This window comes from Symphalangus syndactylus, chromosome 12, assembly GCF_028878055.3.
Source record: "Symphalangus syndactylus isolate Jambi chromosome 12, NHGRI_mSymSyn1-v2.1_pri, whole genome shotgun sequence".
Classification (NCBI taxonomy): domain Eukaryota; kingdom Metazoa; phylum Chordata; class Mammalia; order Primates; family Hylobatidae; genus Symphalangus; species Symphalangus syndactylus.
Genome location: NC_072441.2, coordinates 129822345 through 129841327, shown reverse-complemented (window position 1 = coordinate 129841327; position 18983 = coordinate 129822345). Strand labels below are relative to the sequence as shown.

Here is an 18983-nt window from a genome sequence, read left to right as displayed (position 1 = left end):
TCTCTTAATTCCTTGAGCAGTGGTTTGTAGTTCTCCTTGAAGAGGCCCTTCACATCCCTTGTAAGTTTTATTTCTAGGTATTTGATTCTGTTTGTAGCAATCGTCAATGGGAATTCACTCATTATTTGGCTCTCTGTTTGTCTATTATTGGTGTGTGGGAATGCTTGTAATTTTTGCACATTGATTTTGCATCCTGAGACATTGCTGAAGTTGCTTATCAGCTTAAGGAGTTTTTGGGCTGAGACCATGGGGTTTTCTAAATATACAATCATGTCATTGGCAAACAGAGACAATTTGACTTCCTCTCTTCCTATGTGAACATGCTTTATTTCTTTCTGTTGCCTGATTGCCCTGGCCAGAACTTCCAAGACTATGTTGAATAGGAGTGGTGAGAGAGGGCATCCTTGTCTTGTGCCAATTTTCAGTGGGAATGCTTCCAGCTTTTGCCCATTCAGTATGATATTGGCTGCGGGCTTGTCATAAATAGCTCTTATTATTTTGAGATACATTCCATCAATACCTAGTTTATTGAGAGGTTTTAGCATGAAGGAATGTTGAATTTTATTGAAGGCCTCTTCTGCATCTATTGAGATAATCATGTGGTTTTTATCATTGGTTCTGTTTATGTGATGGATTAGGTTTATTGATTTGTATATGTTGAACCAGCCTTGCTTCTCAGGATGGAGCCAACTTCATCATGGTGGATAAGCTTTTTGATGTGCTGCTGGATTCATTTTGCCAGTATTTTATTGAGAATTTTCACAGTGATGTTCATCAGGGATATTGGCCTGAAATTTTCTTTTTGTTTTTGTTGTGTCTTTGCCAGGTTTTGGAATCAGAATGATGCTGCCCTCATAAAATTAGTCAGGGAGGAGTCCCTCTTTTTCTGTTGTTTGAAATAATTTCAGAAGGAATGCTACCAGCTCCTCTTTGTACTTCTGGTAGAATTTGGCTGTGAATCCATCTGGTCCTGGGCTTTTGTTGGTTGGTAGGCTATGAATTACTTCCTCAACTTCAAAACTTGTTATTGGTCTATTCAGGGATTCGACTTCTTCCTGGTTTAGTCTAAGGAGGGTGTATGTGTCCAGAAGTTTATCCATTTCTTCTAGATTTTCTAGTTTATTTGCATAGAGGTGTTTATAGTATTCTCTGATGGTAGTTTGTATTTCTGTGGGATCAGTGGTGATAGCCACTTTATCATTTTTTGTTATGTCTATTTGATTCTTCTCTCTTTCCTTCATTAGTCTGGCTAGCCATTTATCTCTTTTGTTAATTTTTTTCAAAAAACTAGCTTCTGGATTCATTGATTTTTTGAAGGGTTTTTTTATGCCTTCTTCAGTTCTGCCCTGATCTTAGTTCTTTATTTTCTTCTGCTTGCTTTTGAATTTGTTTGCTCTTGCTTCTCTAGTTCTTTTAATTGTGATGTTAGGGTATCTTTCCCGCTTTCTCGTGTGGGCATTTAGTGCTATAAATTTCCCTCTAAACACTGCTTTAGCTGTGTCCCAGAGATTCTGGTACATTATGTCTTTGTACTCATCGGTTTCAAAGAACTTACTTATTTCTGCCTTAATTTTGTTATTTATCCAGTAGTCATTCAGGAGCAGATTGTTCGGTTTCCATGTAGTTGTGCGGTTTTCAGTGAGTTTCTTAATTCTGAGTTCTAATTTGATTGCACTGTGGTCTGACAGATTGTTTGTTATGATTTCCATTCTTTTGCTTTTGCTGAGGAGTGCTTTACCTCCTATTATGTGGTCGATTTTAGAATAAATGTGATGTGGTGCTGAGAAGAATGTATATTCTGTTAATTTGGGGTGGAGAGTTCTGTAGATGTCTATTAGGTCCACTTTGTCCAGAGCTGAGTTCAAGACTTGAATATCTTGTTAATTTTATGTCTTGTTGATATGTCTAATATTGACAGTGGGGTATTAAAGTCTCCCATTATTATTAAGTCAAAGTCTACATGTCTTTGTAGGTCTCTAAGAACTTGCTTTATGAATCTGGGTGCTCCTGTTTTGGCTACATACGTATTTAGGATATTTGGCTTTTCTTGTTGCATTGATCCCTTTACCATTATGTAATGCCCTTCTTCGTCTTTTTTGATCTTTGTTGGTTTAAAGTCTGTTTTATGAGACTAAGATTGCAACCCCTCCTTTTTTTGCCTTCCATTTGCTTGGTAAATATTCCTCCATCCCTTTATTTTGAGTCTATGTATGTCTGCACGTGAGATGGGTCTCCTGAATACAGCACACTGAGGGTCTTGACTCTTTATCCAATTTGCCAGTCTGTGTCTTTTAACTGGGGCATTTAGCCCATTTACATTTAAGGTTAATATTGTTATGTGTGAATTTGATCCTGTCATTATGATGCTAGCTGGTTATTCTGCCCATTAGTTGATGCAGTTTCTTCATAGTGTTGATGGTCTTTACAATTTGGTATGTTTTTGCAGTGGCTGGTACCAGTTTTTCCTTTCCATGTTTAGTGCTTCCTTCAGGAGTTCTTGTAAGGCAGGCCTGGTGGTGACAAAATCTCTCAGCATTTGCTTGTCTGTAAAGGATTTTATTTCTCATTCATTTATGAAGCTTAGTTTGGCTGGATATGAAATTCTGGATTGAAGATTCTTTAAGAATGTTGAATATTGGCCCACACTCTCTTCTAGCTTGTATGGTTTCTGCACAGACATCCACTATTGGTCTCACGGGCTTCCCTTGGTGGGTAGCCCGACATTTCTCTGTGGCTGTGCTTAAATTTTTTCCTTCATTTCAACCTTGGTGAATCTGACAATTATGTGTCTTGGGTTGTTCTTCTCGAGGAGTATCTTTGTGGTGTTCTCTGTATTTCCTGAATTTGAATGTTGGCCTGTCTTGCTAGGTCAGGATAATATCCTGAAGAGTGTTTTCCAACTTGGTTCCATTTTCCCCTTCACTTTCAGGTACACCAATCAAACATAGGTTTGTTCTTTTCACATAGTCCCAATTTCTTTGTGGCTTTGTTCATTCCTTTTCATTCTTTTGTCTCTAATCTTGTCTTCATGCTTTATTTCATTAAGTTGATCTTCAGGCTCTGATATAATTTCTTCCTCTTGATCAATTCAGCTATTGATACTTGCGTATGCTTCACAAAATTCTCGTGCTGTGTTTTTCAGCTCCATTACATCATTTCTGTTCTTCTCTAAACTGGCTATTCTATTCAGAAATTCCTTTAACCTTTTTTAAAGGTTGTTAGCTTCCTTGCATTGGGTTGGAACATGTTCCATTAGCTCAGAGAAGTCTGTTATTAAGAGGTTTTCTGGTTTTTGGAATTTTCAGCCTTTTTGGCCTGTTTTTTCCTTATCTTCGTGGATTTATCTACCTTTGGTTTTGATATTGCTGACCTTCAATTGGGGTTTTGGTGTGGATGTCCTTTCTGTTGATGTTGATGCTATTCCTTTCTGTTTGTTAGTTTTCCTTCTAACAGTCAGGCCCCTCTGCTGCAGGTCTGCTGGAGTTTGCTGTCAGTCCACTCCAGACCCTGTTTCCCTGGGTATCACCAGTGGAAGCTACAGAACAGCCAAGATTGCTGCCCTTTCCTTCCTCTGGAAGCTTCGTCTCAGATGGGCACCCACCAGATACCAGCCAGAGCTCTCCCATACGAGGTGTCTGTCAACCCCTTCTGGGAGGTGTCTCCCCATCAGGAGGCACAGGGGTCAGGTACCCACTTGAGGAGGCAGTTTGTCCCTTAGCAGAGCTCAAGTGCTGTGCTTGGAGATCCACTTCTCTCCTCAGAGCCAGCAGTCAGGAATGTTTAAGTCTGCTGAAGCTGTGCCCACAGCCAACCTTCCCCCAGGTACTCTGTTCCAGGGAGATGAGAATTTTATCTATAAGCCCCTGACTGGGGCTGCTTTCTTTCAGAGATGTCTTGCCCAGAGAGGAAGAATCTAGAGAGGCAGTCTGGCTACAGTGGCTTTGCAGGGCTGCGGTGAGCTCTGCCCAGTTTGAAATTTCAGGTGGCTTTGTTTACACTGTGAGGGGAAAACTGTGGTGGATGCCCTTCTCTGCACCAAGCTCGAGCATCCCAGGATGACTTCCGACTGCTGTGCTGGCAGTAAGAATTTCAAGCCAGTGGATCTTAGCTTGCTGAGCTCCATGGAGATGGGATCCGCTGAGCTAGACCACTTGGCTCACTGGCATCAGCCCCATTTCCAGGCAAGTGAATGGTTCTTTCTCCCTGGCATTCCAGGCACCACTGGGGTATGAACAAAAACTCCTGCAGCTAGCTTGGTGTCTGCCCAAACAGCCGCCCAGTTTTGTGCTTGAAACCCAGGGCCCTGGTGGCGTAGGCACCTGAGGGAATCTCCTGGTCTATGGGTCGTGAAGACCATGGTAAAAGCGTACTATCTGGGCTGGAAGGCACCGCTGCTCATTGCACAGTCCCTCATGGCTTCCCTTGGCTAGGGGAGGGAGTTCCCCAACCCCTTGCACTTCCCGGGTGAGGTGATGCCCCACCCTGCTTCAGCTTGCTCTCTGTGCACCCTCTGTCTAACCAGTCCCAATGACATGAGCTGGGTACCTCAGTTGGAAATGCAGAAATCACCCACCTTCTGCAATGATTTTGCTGGGAGGTACAGACGAGCTGTTCCTATTCAGTCATCTTGCCAGCCACACATGCCTGTCTTCATTCCATTATTTCATTTACTCTAAACATAGTTTCAGGCAGTTCTTAAAATTTACTCCATTTTAACTATAATGAATCTATGTATGAATGCATTTGTCTTTTTCTGGCTCTTTCATAGTGCTTCTTGAAGTGGATGACTCTTACCTTTTTAAAATTCTGGAAAATTCTCACACATTCTATGTTTAGTTTGACCTCCTTATTCTTCACAGTCTGTTATTATGGAAGTACTATGCTTAACACATTGCGTCTCTCTATTTTCTTGGATGTTACCAGCAAGATGTCTTAAACTATCACCACCTGCCCCTACAAATGTCCACAGGTTAGGATGTTTCATTTATCATTTTCTGCTTGTGATACAATTTGGCTGTAACAGGTGTTCTTTCAGTGTTGAGGCTCGGAAACTCTCAAAGTTGATATTTAGTCCCTGACTACAATAAGATGTGGGAAGAGGGGACATTTCAAATTCTCCATGTTGATCCATTGCCCCATTCATTGAGGAAAGTGAAACCGATTTTGCAAAATTAAGACTGAGTCAGTGAAAGAGATCTAACGTAACTGCCTCCATCTTGCTTCTAACACCCAAACTATCCTTGTTCATTCCTGGGCGTAGGCTGAGCTAACTTTGGGAGAAACTTATTTATAGTTTATAGTTTATAGTTTATTTACTTATTTATTTATTATTATACTTTAGGTTTTAGGGTACATGTGCACAATATGCAGGTTTGTTACATATGTATCCATGTGCCATGTTGGTTTGCTGCACCCATTAACTCATCATTTAGCATTAGGTATATCTCCTAATGCTGTCCTTCCCCCCTCCCCCTACCCCACAACAGTCCCTGGAGTGTGATGTTCCCCTTCCTGTGTCCATGAGTTCTCATTGTTCAATTCCCACCTATGAGTGAGAACATGCGGTGTTTGGTTTTTTGTCCTTGGGATAGTTTACTGAGAATGATGTTTTCCAATTTCATCCATGTCCCTACAAAGGACATGAACTCATCATTTTTATGGCTGCATAGTATTCCATGGTGTATATGTGCCACATTTTCTTAATCCAGTCTATTGTTGTTGGACATTTGGGTTGGTTCCAACTCTTTGCTATTGTGAATAGTGCCACAATAAACGTACATGTGCATGTGTCTTTATAGCAGCATGATTTATAGTCCTTTGGGTATATACCCAGTAATGGGATGGCTGGGTCAAATGGTATTTCTAGTTCTAGATCCCTGAGGAATCGCCACACTGACTTCCACAATGGTTGAACTAGTTTACAGTCCCACCAACAGTGTAATAGTGTTCCTATTTCTCCACATCCTCTCCAGCACCTGTTGTTTCCTGGCTTTTTAATGATGGCCATTCTAACTGGTGTGAGATGGTATCTCATTGTGGTTTTGATTTGCATTTCTCTGATGGCCAGTAATGATGAGCATTTTTTCATGTGTTTTTTGGCTGCATAAATGTCTTCTTTTGAGAAGTGTCTGTTCATGTCCTTTGCCCACTTTTTGATGGGGTTGTTTGTTTTTTTCTTGTAAATGTGTTTGAGTTCATTGTAGATTCTGGATATTAGCCCTTTGTCAGATGAGTAGGTTGCAAAAATTTTCTCCCATTCTGTAGGTTGCCTGTTCACTCTGATGGTAGTTTATTTTGCTGTGCAGAAGCTCTTTAGTTTAATTAGATCCCATTTATCAATTTTGGCTTTTGTTGCCATTGCTTTTGGTGTTTTAGTCATGAAGTCCTTGCCCACACCTATGTCCTGAATGGTATTGCCTAGGTTTTCTTGTACGGTTTTAATGGTTTTAGGTCTAACATTTAAGTCTTTAATCCATCTTGAATTAATTTTTGTATAAGGTGTAAGGAAGGGATCCAGTTTCAGCTTTTATATGGCTAGCCAGTTTTCCCAGCACCATTTATTAAATAGGGAATCCTTTCCCCATTTCTTGTTTTTGTCAGGTTTGTCAGCAATCAGATAGTGGTAGATATGTGGCCTTATTTCTGAGGGCTCTGTTCTGTTCCATTGATCTGTGTCTCTGTTTTGGTACCAGTACCATGCTGTTTTGGTTACTGTAGCCTTGTAGTATAGTTTGAAGTTAGGTAGTGTGATGCCTCCAGCTTTGTTCTTTTGGCTTAGGATTGACTTGGCGATGCGGGCTCTTTTTTGGCCCCATATGAACTTTAAAGTAGTTTTTTCCAATTCTGTGAAGAAAGTCATTGGTAGCTTGATGGGGATGGCATTGAATCTATAAATTACCTTGGGCAGTATGGCCATTTCCACAATATTGATTCTTCCAACCCATGAGCATGGAATGTTCTTCCATTTGTTTGTATCCTCTTTTATTTCATTGAGCAGTGGTTTTTAGTTCTCCTTGAAGAGGTCCTTCACATCCCTTGTAAGTTGGATTCCTAGGTATTTTATTCTCTTTGAAGCAATTGTGAATGGGAGTTCACTCATGATTTGGCTCTCTGTCTGTGATTGGTGTACAAGAATGCTTGTGATTTTTGTATATTGATTTTGTATCCTGAGACTTTGCTGAAGTTGCTAATCAGCTTAAGGAGATTTTGGGCTGAGAGGATGTGGTTTTCTAGATATAGAATCATGTCATCTGCAAACAGGGACAATTTGACTTCCTCTTTTCCTAATTGAATACCCTTTATTTCCTTCTCCTGCCTGATTGCCCTGGCCAGAACTCCAACACTATGTTGAATAGGAGTGGTGAGAGAGGGCATCCCTGTTTTGTATCAGTTTTCAAAGGGAATGCTTCCAGTTTTGGCCCATTCAGTATGATATTGGCTGTGGGTTTGTCATAGATAGCTCCTATTATTTTTAGATACGTCCCATCAATACCTAATTTGTTGAGAGTTTTTAGCATGAAGCGTTGTTGAATTTTGTCAAAGGCCTTTTCTGCATCTATTGAGATAATCATGTGGTTTTGTCTTTGGTTCTGTTTATATGCTGGATTACGTTTATTGATTTGCATATGTTGAACCAGCCTTGCATCCCAGGGCTGAAGCCCACTTGATCATGGTGGATAAGCTTTTTGATGTGCTGCTGGATTCGGTTTGCCAGTATTTTATTGAGGATTTTTGCATCAATGTTCATCAAGGATATTGGTCTGAAATTCTCTTTTTTGGTTATGTCTCTGCCAGGCTTTGGTATCAGGATGATGCTGGCCTCATAAAATGTGTTAGGGAGGATTCCCTCTTTTTCTACCCACTGTCAACATTAGACAGATCAATGAGACAGAAAGTTAACAAGGATATCCAGGAATTGAACTCAGCTCTGCACAGAGTGGACCTAATAGACATCTACAGAACTCTCCACCCCAAATCAACAGAATATACATTTTTTTCAGCACCACACCACACCTATTCCAAAAATATAGTTTATAGTTTAAAACTAAGATGATAACAGCCCTTTCCCAAAGCAGGCCTCCTTCTTGCCTGGGGACTAGATTGCCTCTGTAGGACTAACATTAGCCACAAGATTAGACATTATGGTTAAAGGGCATTGCAGCTTGAGGCTACAAGATTCTTACCCTCCCTAAACTGCTCCTAAGATCACTGCTTGAGATATTTTGCAGACTCGACAAATTTTAGTGCCTTAATCAATTAAACTCCAATTATATATTTAAAATATTGATTATTTTGAATGTGTTTTAAATGCATATGTAACAGCAAAATATCACATATAGAGTGATTACAAGCTAATTGTCACATTTACCTTTACATCTATTCTAAAATAATAATAATAATGCAAGGTAAAATCATTTCATTGTTATTCTATACTAGTTTTTATATCTAACTAGATATATAATTTGATATATTCTTAAGGTTGTATAATACATATTTTATCACATTTTCAGGTTTACAACAATCTTAGAGAAAATAAAGAAAGAAAAAAATTTCAAAGGCATAATGGAAAATATCAGAACATTTTATGTTAAAATCAACAATATAGCACACATAACTTGATGTAACTATTTGAGATCATGAAAATAAAAATACTTTTAAAGTACTTCAAAAAAGAAAACATGCTTATAAACTTTAAATAGAAAAACTACATTATAAAAAACACTGAGCAGAGAATATTTCTACAAGATATTAAATTAATTATATAAATACTACATTTTTTTAACAGTTCTGTAATTGGCCCTGAGAAGAGAGTTCAGTGGGACAGGGTTTAGAAATGCAAATCCTTAGGGGAATTTGGTTTATAACAAAAATAACATCTGGGATATCTGAAGAAAGATGGATTACTTAATAAATAAAAAAAAACTAGGTATTTTTTGAAAAAAAAATGTCAGATTTTAATCTCAATTATTATATAAGAAATCATTTTGCACGGGTTAGTTTCAAAATATAAAATAAATGAAAGAGTCATTGTTATAATCTTGAAATGTGGTCTGGAAAACTCTTAAGCAAACGTAGGACTTGGACACTGTGAAAAGAAGAAACTGTTGAATTGCACAACATAAAAGTAAGTCACTAAATTGAATTTCAAACTGGTCAAGAATGTATAGAAAAGGTATAATAGATTGAACACTAATTCATTATATTCAAATTTTGGTTCATTAAAATTAAAAATGTCTGCTCTGCAAAAGCTTTTGTTAAGAGAAGAAAAAGACAAGCCACGGACTAAAAAAAAATTGCAAAAGACAGCTGATGAAGGATTCTATGCAGAATATAAAAATTAACAGTGTAAAAACAAACCACACAATTAAAAATAGACAAAATATCTGAACAGATACTTTATTAAAGAAGATAGATGACAAATAAAGATGTTAAAATGCTTAAAATCATATATCATTTAGGAGTTGCAAATTCAAACAATGAGATACTACCACCAGAGATGGCCTTTGCATATGGGCCCCTTGTTGCTTACTTCTTAAATCAGGCTGAGACTCATTAGCTCAAAAGTCTACAATGCGAAACTGAAATGTTTTCACATCCGGTTGTTGTAAATACATCTCCAACAGGCAGATTTTTTTTGCCATTTTATGTCTTCCTGCTTTGTACACCTTGGGAAACTGCACCCAACATCTGCCGGCCTTTGATAAGAAAAATCTTGTAGTTATATAAACTGCAGGCTGCTGCCCTTCAGAGCCCTCTGGCCCAGGAGCTTCCTACCATGCTGTGAAGTGATGTTATCTAGACATGCAGCATCTCCCTTCCCATCCTTGGGAGCGCCTTTGTCCTCCTGCATTCTGGATGGTGGTCCCCTGTGCTTCTATAAGGCCTTATGCTGTGAGGACTGTTCTTTTTGCAACCCTGTCCAAGTAGTGTCCAAATAGAAGCTTTGTGTGCTACTGCCACCTGTGGTCTTATCTTTTTCCTTGATCAGCCTCTGAAATTCCCAAATTCATTATATAAATGTATTATGCTATGTATCCACTGTTATAGTATCATAGGATATAATTTCACTATTATAAAAATGTCCTGTGCTTCACCTGTTCATCCCTCCCTTCCCCTGAAGCCTGGCCAATTACTGCTCTTTTTACTGTCTCTAAACGTCTGACTCAGAATTTCATACAGTTGGATTCATACAGTATGTGCCCTTTTCAAACTGACTTATTTCACTTAGTAATATGCATTTAATCTTCCTACATGTCTTTTAATGGCTTCATAACTCATTTCTATCACTGAGTAATAGTTCATTGTACGGACTTACCATAGTTTGTTAATTCATTCACTTACTGAAGCACATCTTGACTGCTTCCAATTTTAACAAGTATTATAAAAGACTCTTTAAGCATTTGTATACAAGTTTTTGTGTGAATGTAGTTTTCAACTAATCTGGGTTATACTTAGAAGCACAATTTCTAGATTATATAGTAAGCTTATATTCAGCTTTGCGAGAATGTCAAACTGTCTTCCAAAGTTCCTGTACCGTTTTGCACTCCCACCAGCAATGGATGAGAGCTCCTGTTCTTCAGGTCTTTGTTTGTATTTTTGATTTCGGCCATTCTTATAATAGGTTTTCATTTATATAACAATTTGTGAAATCCTAGAGAAAGGTACAACACAGAGTGTCTAATGTAAACTTGGACTTTAGTTAATAATAATCTATCAATATTAGTTCATTAATTTCAATAAATGTACCACACAAATGCAAGAGGTTAACAAAAGGGGAACTCTGTGGGAGGGGGCCAGGTAGGGAAGGGGGAGTGGGGCTATGTGGGAACTTTATACACCTTCTGCACAATTTTTCTGTAAACCTAAAACTTCTATAGAAAATAAAGTCTATAAAAACGTTACAAGTCAATGAGGAGAAAAAGGAGAGTGAAATAAATGGAAACTTGGGGGAAACTTTGTAATTCACAAAATAAAATCAAAAGTCAAAACCAAACAATTCTGCACATCCAAAATATAACTGACAAGTCCATTGAATTATAAACTGGTCAGAAACACATGCAACAGTTATAACAGATCAAAAAGAGATTTGTGCAAGTTTAATGCAAAGGAAATGTGGAGTAAGGCCATCAAATAGGCAGTTTAGAGAAAATGAATACAATTTTTTGAGAGGAAAGAAGGCCACCTTAATAAACAAGTAAAATATTATCACTGCGAGTTTCTATTTTTCATCTGTAAGTTTGGAAAATATAAAAAACCCTGAAACCTGTAACACCCACCTGACAAACTCACATCTGTTGTTGGTGGACATATACATTGGTAACTATTTCAGAATAATATTTTTAATATCATAATAAAAACAGCACATAGCCTTTGACAAAATAGTTCTATTCATAGAAATATTTCCTCCAATCTTACTCAAAGATATGCTCAAAACATATGTACAAGGGTGTTTGTGGTGGCTTTCGTTTTATTAGCCAAAGACTGGACACTACCCAACTACGCATCGGTAAGATTTGTACCATGTAACAAGTAGCTTTTGCCAGAAATTTTAAATCTTGTATGGCACTTATTGGTTCAGGATTTTAATGTATATATCTCTAAATAAACTATATTTATGTCTGCTTTGCATTGATCCCCTTCCACTGCAAATTTTCATCACCTATCATGGTCCCACCAGCCTATTGGTCTTTGTTTATCTTACTGTACAGATAACTCACATGGATTCCAATATGGACCACAATTTGGACAGCTTCTTCATTGTAGAAGATATAAGTAAATTATGTCACCTCAATACAAATATTGAGTCCTTGAGGGCAAATATTAGGTCTTCTTCATTTGTTTTTTTTTTTCTCCCTGGAACCTAATACATGATAAAGACTTGCTGATTAGAAGTAATTTTTCCTAACCATAAGACAGTTCTTATAGTACATATCCTCATTACATAACTATGTATTAAACCTAAGGAACAATGCTCAAGAGTTTGTCCCTTTTGTTTGGTCCTTGCTTTTTCTGGCACACTTCATATTGCCAAGGCCCATAAGGGTAAGAGAGAGTCATACCTGAACTTGGTATTGTCATCTGGAGGAGATTCATAACAACAGTATCTGGAGAAAGATAGCCCTGTACTTTCCATTATACCTGTGATAAGAAATTAGGCCGGCTTGGCCGGGCGCGGTGGCTCACGCTTGTAATCCCAGCACTTTGGCAGGCCGAGGCGGGCGGATCACGAGGTCAGGAGATCGAGACCACAGTGAAACCCCGTCTCCACTAAAAAAATACAAAAAATTAGCCGGGCGTGGTGGCGGGCGCCTGTAGTCCCAGCTACTCGGAGAGGCTGAGGCAGGAGAATGGCGTGAACCCGGGAGGCGGAGCTTGCAGTGAGCCGAGATTGCGCCACTGCACTCCAGCCTGGGCGACAGAGCAAGACTCTGCCTCAAAAAAAAAAAAAAAAAAAAAAAAAAAAAAAAAGAAATTAGGCCGGCTCAGTGAGAACAGGATTAATATGTCGCAGAAATCACATATCTCCACATCTTCCTGCAGTAATTAACTCTCAAATAGAGTTACCAGATAAAATGTAGAACCCCCAGTTAGATTTGAATTTCAGATAGGCAGTGCAAGTTTTTTGGTATAAATATTTCTTGTGCATCATATAATTTTTATTTTCTAAATCTGGTAACTCTACTTTTAAGATGTTCAATATAATGACCAAGTCCAGCCAGAGGCTTCTTTCTCATTAAAAGATTTCTTCCTCCCAGGCTAGATGTCATTTGTCTTCTGCTGTTGTAAATTTCATCAGGCGAACCTGCTTCTCCAGACCAAGTGGCAGCAGATCTAGGGAGTAGGTCCTGTTCTCCAAAACCTTAGTAGCCTAAGCATCTGCCACATTTAGTTACATTTAGGTTCAAAGAAAAATATAAGACATATTTAGATCTATTATTCTTATGGAATGAATTAAGTAACCACTTTATAAGAGAATATGACTTTCTTTTCTTTAGTTGTGGCAATCCCTCAGAATTTTCTGCTTCTGAATAACTCACAATTAGAGACAGATGAATGAGCCTACTATGGCCATGGAGAACAAAGGGTAAAATACAATTGCATATTTTAGTCTAATGTGAAGGTTTTTCATCAGTTTTTTTTTTTTTTTTTTTTTTTTTTTTTGAGACGGAGTCTTGCTCTGTCTCCCAGGCGGGAGTGCAATGGCGCGATCTCGGCTCACTGCAAGCTCCGCCTCCCGGGTTCATGCCATTCTCCTGCCTCAGCCTCCCGAGTAGCTGGGACTACAGGCGCCCGCCAACACGCCCGGCTAATTTTTTGTATTTTTAGTAGAGATGGGGTTTCACTGTGTTAGCCAGGATGGTCTCGATCTCCTGACCTCGTGATCCGCCCGCCTCGGCCTCCCAAAGTGCTGGGATTACGGGCATGAGCCACCGCGCCCGGCCGGTTTTTCATCAGTTCTATAATGTTTTGGCTTCATCTTGTTGATGATGATGTCTCATTTGTAAGCCAATCAGAGTAGTGAGCCTCTTCAGCTCAAGACCACCATGATAGGTTGGGAGTCTGTCCCAGGGGCCCTTTGGGATTCAGGGAAGTCCCATTACCAGTGGCCAAGCTTGTGACAGAGGAAGCAAGCTGTACAGGGCTTTTTCCCATTTATCCTGTTGGGACAGTTTGCCTTCCAGTGCCCTGGCTTCCCGCACTGATGGCAGGAACCTGGGAGTATATTCTGATGACAACCTGTGGGGAGGCTGCAGGGCTTGTAGAGCAGCCAATAGTTGAGCCTGCCTCTTGTTCTTGTGTTTTCCCTTTTCCTTAGCCCTGTCCTCCTTATTCCACTGTCAATTAGAAAAGACTGAGGAGGCTAATTTTAGGATTTCCTGCATGAGGCACTGGGTTCTAAGCTGACTTTTGTAATTTCCTCCCAGTTATTAAGGATGGATCTGAGGGGCATGTCCTGTGGTATGGAGATGCAATTACCCATCTGTGAAAAGAGAACAGAAAATAAAAAAGGAAAGAATGTGTCCCCTCTTATTTCCCTATGATCCTTTCCTGAACAGGTCATCCCCCATTTGTCCATAGGGTTCTGGAATGAGCCAGTCTCACCAGGTACCCTTAACCTTGGTCTCATCTCATCACAATTACCCACTTGAGAACAGAGAAAATACTAGGGTAAACATGGGGATCCTATTCGTTTCCAGGGTTCTGAAATTAACCAGTCTTATGGGTACCCCTAACCTTGCCTTCATCTCTGTTCTATTGGTAATCTATCCTGGGGTCAGCCTTCATCTCTCTGTCCTATGGGCACTTCTGTCTCTTGCATCTGCAGCCTTGGGCTGGCCTATATCCTTGTCTTCATGACCTTATAGTGACTCTAGCTTGGGGCATTCTGGCAACAAAATGATTATCTCTTTTCTTATAATCACATTTCCCCAAGATTTTTAAGTAGATGAGTAGCCTATTTTTTAGCTAATTTCTGCAAGAGGGCTGGACTTACCTCCCTTCAAATATGACCTTAAAGGTCTTGAGGTATACTGAGAAGGGCATGAAGGTGATTAGAGGAATGGAGGAAATTTTGTATTTTGGGTTCCTCATCCTCCCAGGGTAACGTGCAGAAAAAATACTTCAGCAGACAGGACAATCCTATTACTATAGGAGGAAGTTGGAGGAAGAAGGGGGATACTCAAGGAAAGGCTTCGTGTGCTTGCAAAAATGACAGCCCTTGGATTTGGGACGGCAACATTTATTTGCCCTTTTGACATAAATGAGAAATTCCGGAAGATGTGGGGCTTGGGATAAGGGCTCACAAATGCAAAGGAAGAATTTTCCCTCCTACCAAACGGGTGCTAACTCATAAAAAGCAAGTAGATGGGGTCCTTAAAGGGCCATAGAGGGAAGCCCTCTGAAAGTGAACAAATTGCTTCAAGAGCCACTGAGAAACTTGGCTATGGAGCATAACAGGGACAAAAAACATAGGGCAAGTCATAAGAAGCTGGCAGAGCCATGGTTCTAATTATTGTCTGTCCCAACAATAAGCCAAAAGACATCCACAAGGGAGCCTGTTTCCTTGCAGCTGCGCAAATGTAGCAAGAGCCACAGGTGTATGAATAACAGGTAGTGTGTGTTTAAGGCAGAGAAGGAAGTCTTACGGCATGTGAAGTGAAAGCAGAGAAGAGACATACTTGCTTTTGAGGTAGACGGTCCAGTGGGTGTGCAAGGCCATTTCAGAATACACGCAGAGAAAACAGGAGAGTAGGCAGTGTGGGTTTTGGGGAAAGACCTGATTTTCATTTCAAAAGCAGAGGAAGCCCCAGACATGGCACCGTCCTAGGCTTTAGCCCTACCACTCTCACAAGCCTCCTGTCCAGGAGGGTCATTAGAGGCTCAGATCTGTTTGATGTGGACTTCAAGGTCTCTTCCACCTCCACAAGCCACTCATCAGTGTGAGATGAGAGGTCAGCTGTGGGGAGCAGAGCCACTGTTTGCCCCAAGGGAAGAATCAGGGGAGGAATCATTCTGGGCATTGCTTAGCAAGCAGGAGAGCAAAAGGGGAGAAGGAAACCACATAAGGAGGTTGAATACCTCCAGCCCAAGAAGGAAAGGCGTAGAGGTATCTTACCACTAGGGAACATATGTGAGTCATGGCACTGAAGTATGTTAGCAGTGGCAAAGACATACAAGTCTGCAGCAGCACTCGATTCTTGCCTCCTTGAAGGAAATAATTCACCCAAGGATTACAGGCAGAATGAAAGACCAAGGCATGTTTTAGAGCAGGAGTGAAAGTTCATTAAAAATCATTGGAGCAGCAATGAAAGGAAGTAAAGTACACTTGGAAGAGGGCCAAGCAGGTGATTAGAGATATCCAAGTGTGCTGTTTGACCTTTGACTTGAGGCTTTATATGTTGGCATTGTTCCAGGTTTTTCATCCCTTCTACCCAATTCTTCCCTTGGGGTAGACTGTCTGCATGTGCAGTGACCAGCCAGCATTTGGAAGGGGCCACATGTGCAGTGTGTTTACTGAAGTTGTGCATCTGCTTATCTGAGGCATTTTTCCCCTGCCAGTTGAGTGGTGACCAATTACTACTTTAGAGAGGCAATTTAACATCCCCCGTCACTATCATCTGATGGTCACTTGACAATCCTGGCAGACTTAAATGTAAGGCTCAAACTATAAAAATCCTGGAAGACAACACAGGCAATACCATCCTCGAAATAGGAATGGGCAAAGATTTTATGACAAAGACACCAAAAGTAATCACAACAAAAGCAAACATTAACAAATGGGATCTAATTAAACTTAAGAGTTTCTGCACAGCAAAAGAAACTATCAATAGAATAAATAGCCTACAGAAGAGGAGAAAATATTTGCAAACTGTGCATCCAACAAAGGGTCTAATATCCAGCATCTATAAGGCGCTTAAACAAAATTACAACAACAACAAAAAAAACAAGCAACCCCATTAAAAAGTAAGTAAAAGACATAAACAGACATTTTTCAAAAGATGACATACGTGTAGCCAACAAGCTTATGAAAAAAGAAGCTCAATATCACTGATCATTAGAGAAGTGCAAAGCAAAACCACGGTGAGATACCATCTTACACCAGTCAGAATGGCTCTGAAGGTCAAAAAATAATAGATGCTAGAGAGGTAGTGGGGAAAAGGGAATACTTACACATTGTTGGTGGGAATGCAAATTAGTTCAACCAATGTGGCAAGCAGTACGGTGATTTCTCAAAGCGCTGAAACAGAACTACCATTTGACCCAGCAGTCTCATTACTAGATATATACATGGAGGAATATGAATCATTCTACCATAAAGATACATGCATGCAAATGTTCATTGCAGCACTGTTCACAACAGCAAAAATATGGAATCAACCTAAATGCCCATCAATGACAGATTGGATAAAGAAAATGTGGGATGTGTATACCATGGAATGCTATGCAGCCATAAAAAAGAACAAGATCATGTGCTTTGTGGGAACATGAGCTGTTGTGGGAGCTGGGGCTATTATCCTTAGCAAACTAGCACAGAAACAGAAAAGGAAATATCGAGTGTGCTCACTTATAAGTGGAAGTTAAATGACAAAAACTCATGAACACAAAGAAGGGAACAACAGACACTGGGGTCTATTCGAGGATGAAGGGTGGGGAGGAGGAAGAGGAGCAGAAAAGATAACTATATGTGTACTAGGTTTAATACCTGGGTGATGAAATAATCTGTACAACAAACCCCTGTTACACGAGTTTACCTACGTAACAAACCTGCACCAAAAATAGAAGTTAAAAAAAAAAACTTTAAGTCAAAGAAAAAAAACTGCCTTGTAGATGATATGATTCTTTCTACAGAAAATCCCAAGGAATCTCAAAACAAACAAACAAAACCTTCGTGAAATTGATAAGTAGCTATAGAAAGGTTTAGGATACCAAAGTCAATTGCTTTCAGTTCTATCTTTGCAATTTCCTGTGAATGTATAATTACTTCAAAACAAAAAAAAAATCTTAAATGGAAAAATGACCTACTCTCATAAACCACAAATATATGTAATCTTGTTTGGGCTTGATAAATAAATGGTGATAACTTACAAAATGACAACAAGAATTACTATTCTCTTTTGGATTTATTGATGGGAGGTAAGCCAAGGAATCCACAAAAAACATCTGGAAATGAAATAATTTATTTTAATATTAACATACTGAATCTTGCACACAACTGTAGCCTCACCTTTCAAATAAAATTAGTATTAACATTTTGGTATATTTCCATCCAGTATTGTGTGTGTGCTAAAAATTGAAGAATTCCAAAACTTTACTGTTCATGAGAATTACCTGCAAGGTTTTTTTAAACACAAACCACTGGCAACATTCGAGAGTGTCTGATTCAGTAGCTCTAGGTGGAGTGCAAGAACTTGCTAACAAGTTCCCAGGTAGTGCTGATAATATTGATACAGGGAACACATTTTTGGAATGCTTGACAAACACTATAATTCTATTCTCTTTTTTTACACTCCAGAATACATTATGAACCTGTTTTATTGTTGGTCTTCAAAAACATAATTTTAATAGATTTACAGGTTTCCAATGTATTTCTGTCCCATCATTTATTTTTAAATTTGTATATTCTGTTGGAGCTCCAAAGTGGCAAAAATTATAGCTCCTCTTTACTTTCAGTCTAAGTTTTAAATTAATTGAGAAAATAAAACTATATAGTAAAGCAGGAGATCAAAATATTACCTTTATTAAAGAACAAAACTGTGATATTGGGAAGTGTGCGCAATATCTATGAGCAAGTCAGCTTCTGAATACTAAATCCAGGAATTAAGCAAACCTTCCCATTCTAGCACTGGAATTCTTGCACCACCAGGGATTCTCCCTGATGGCATATGCCCAAAGGCAGTTGGGGGCACATGGTCTGTGTGGGTTGCTTGACTCCCAAGAGAAGAATCCGTGGCTATCTCCATCAATAATAGGAAATGAGCAACCTTTCAGTATAGTTCTATTCCACTTTCATGAGGCTATTCCACAGCACCATGGTTTAACACAGTTTAAAGTCACATGAGATACAACAGGTGAAACAGCTAAGGATAGGCCATGCCAAAATATGCCGCTTTGACATATTAATTATTTCAAGCTGAAGACACATGAGAAACAGCAGATGCAGGAAGAGTCATCTGATGGCTCCTTTTCTACTGAAAACAAGCCACAGAATTTTCCATGAGAAAGATTCCCTCCCTGTGCCAGGAAGAGAAGAATACCCTTATCACCAGAGACTGGGAATCAATGCTGAAATGGATCTGTACAAATAAACATACTAAAATAACCCTTATCTTCCACTAGTTTTATTCCCTGCCCCATCCCCACCATATATCTCCTGGTGACTTCTCCACAACTTACTGCTCCTCGTCCAAACCCTTTTGTCTTGTCATTTCTTCACAAATGTATTGTTGGGGCTCAGAAACAGACGCCCCAAATTCAATGCATTG

The 18983-nt window shown here is 39.4% G+C and overlaps 1 protein-coding gene across 1 annotated transcript in view; it reads right to left on the bottom strand.

Moving 5' to 3' along the window:
- The window catches only part of LOC129468951 (selection and upkeep of intraepithelial T-cells protein 1-like), a 79677-nt gene extending 64165 nt beyond the window's left edge, over window positions 1-15512 (bottom strand). The window contains 3 exon segments of the mRNA XM_055254997.1: window positions 12060-12078; window positions 13602-13835; window positions 15342-15512. Of these exon segments, the coding sequence (XP_055110972.1) occupies window positions 12060-12078; window positions 13602-13835; window positions 15342-15512 (424 nt within the window).
- Between the last annotated feature and the right edge of the window lie 3471 nt (window positions 15513-18983).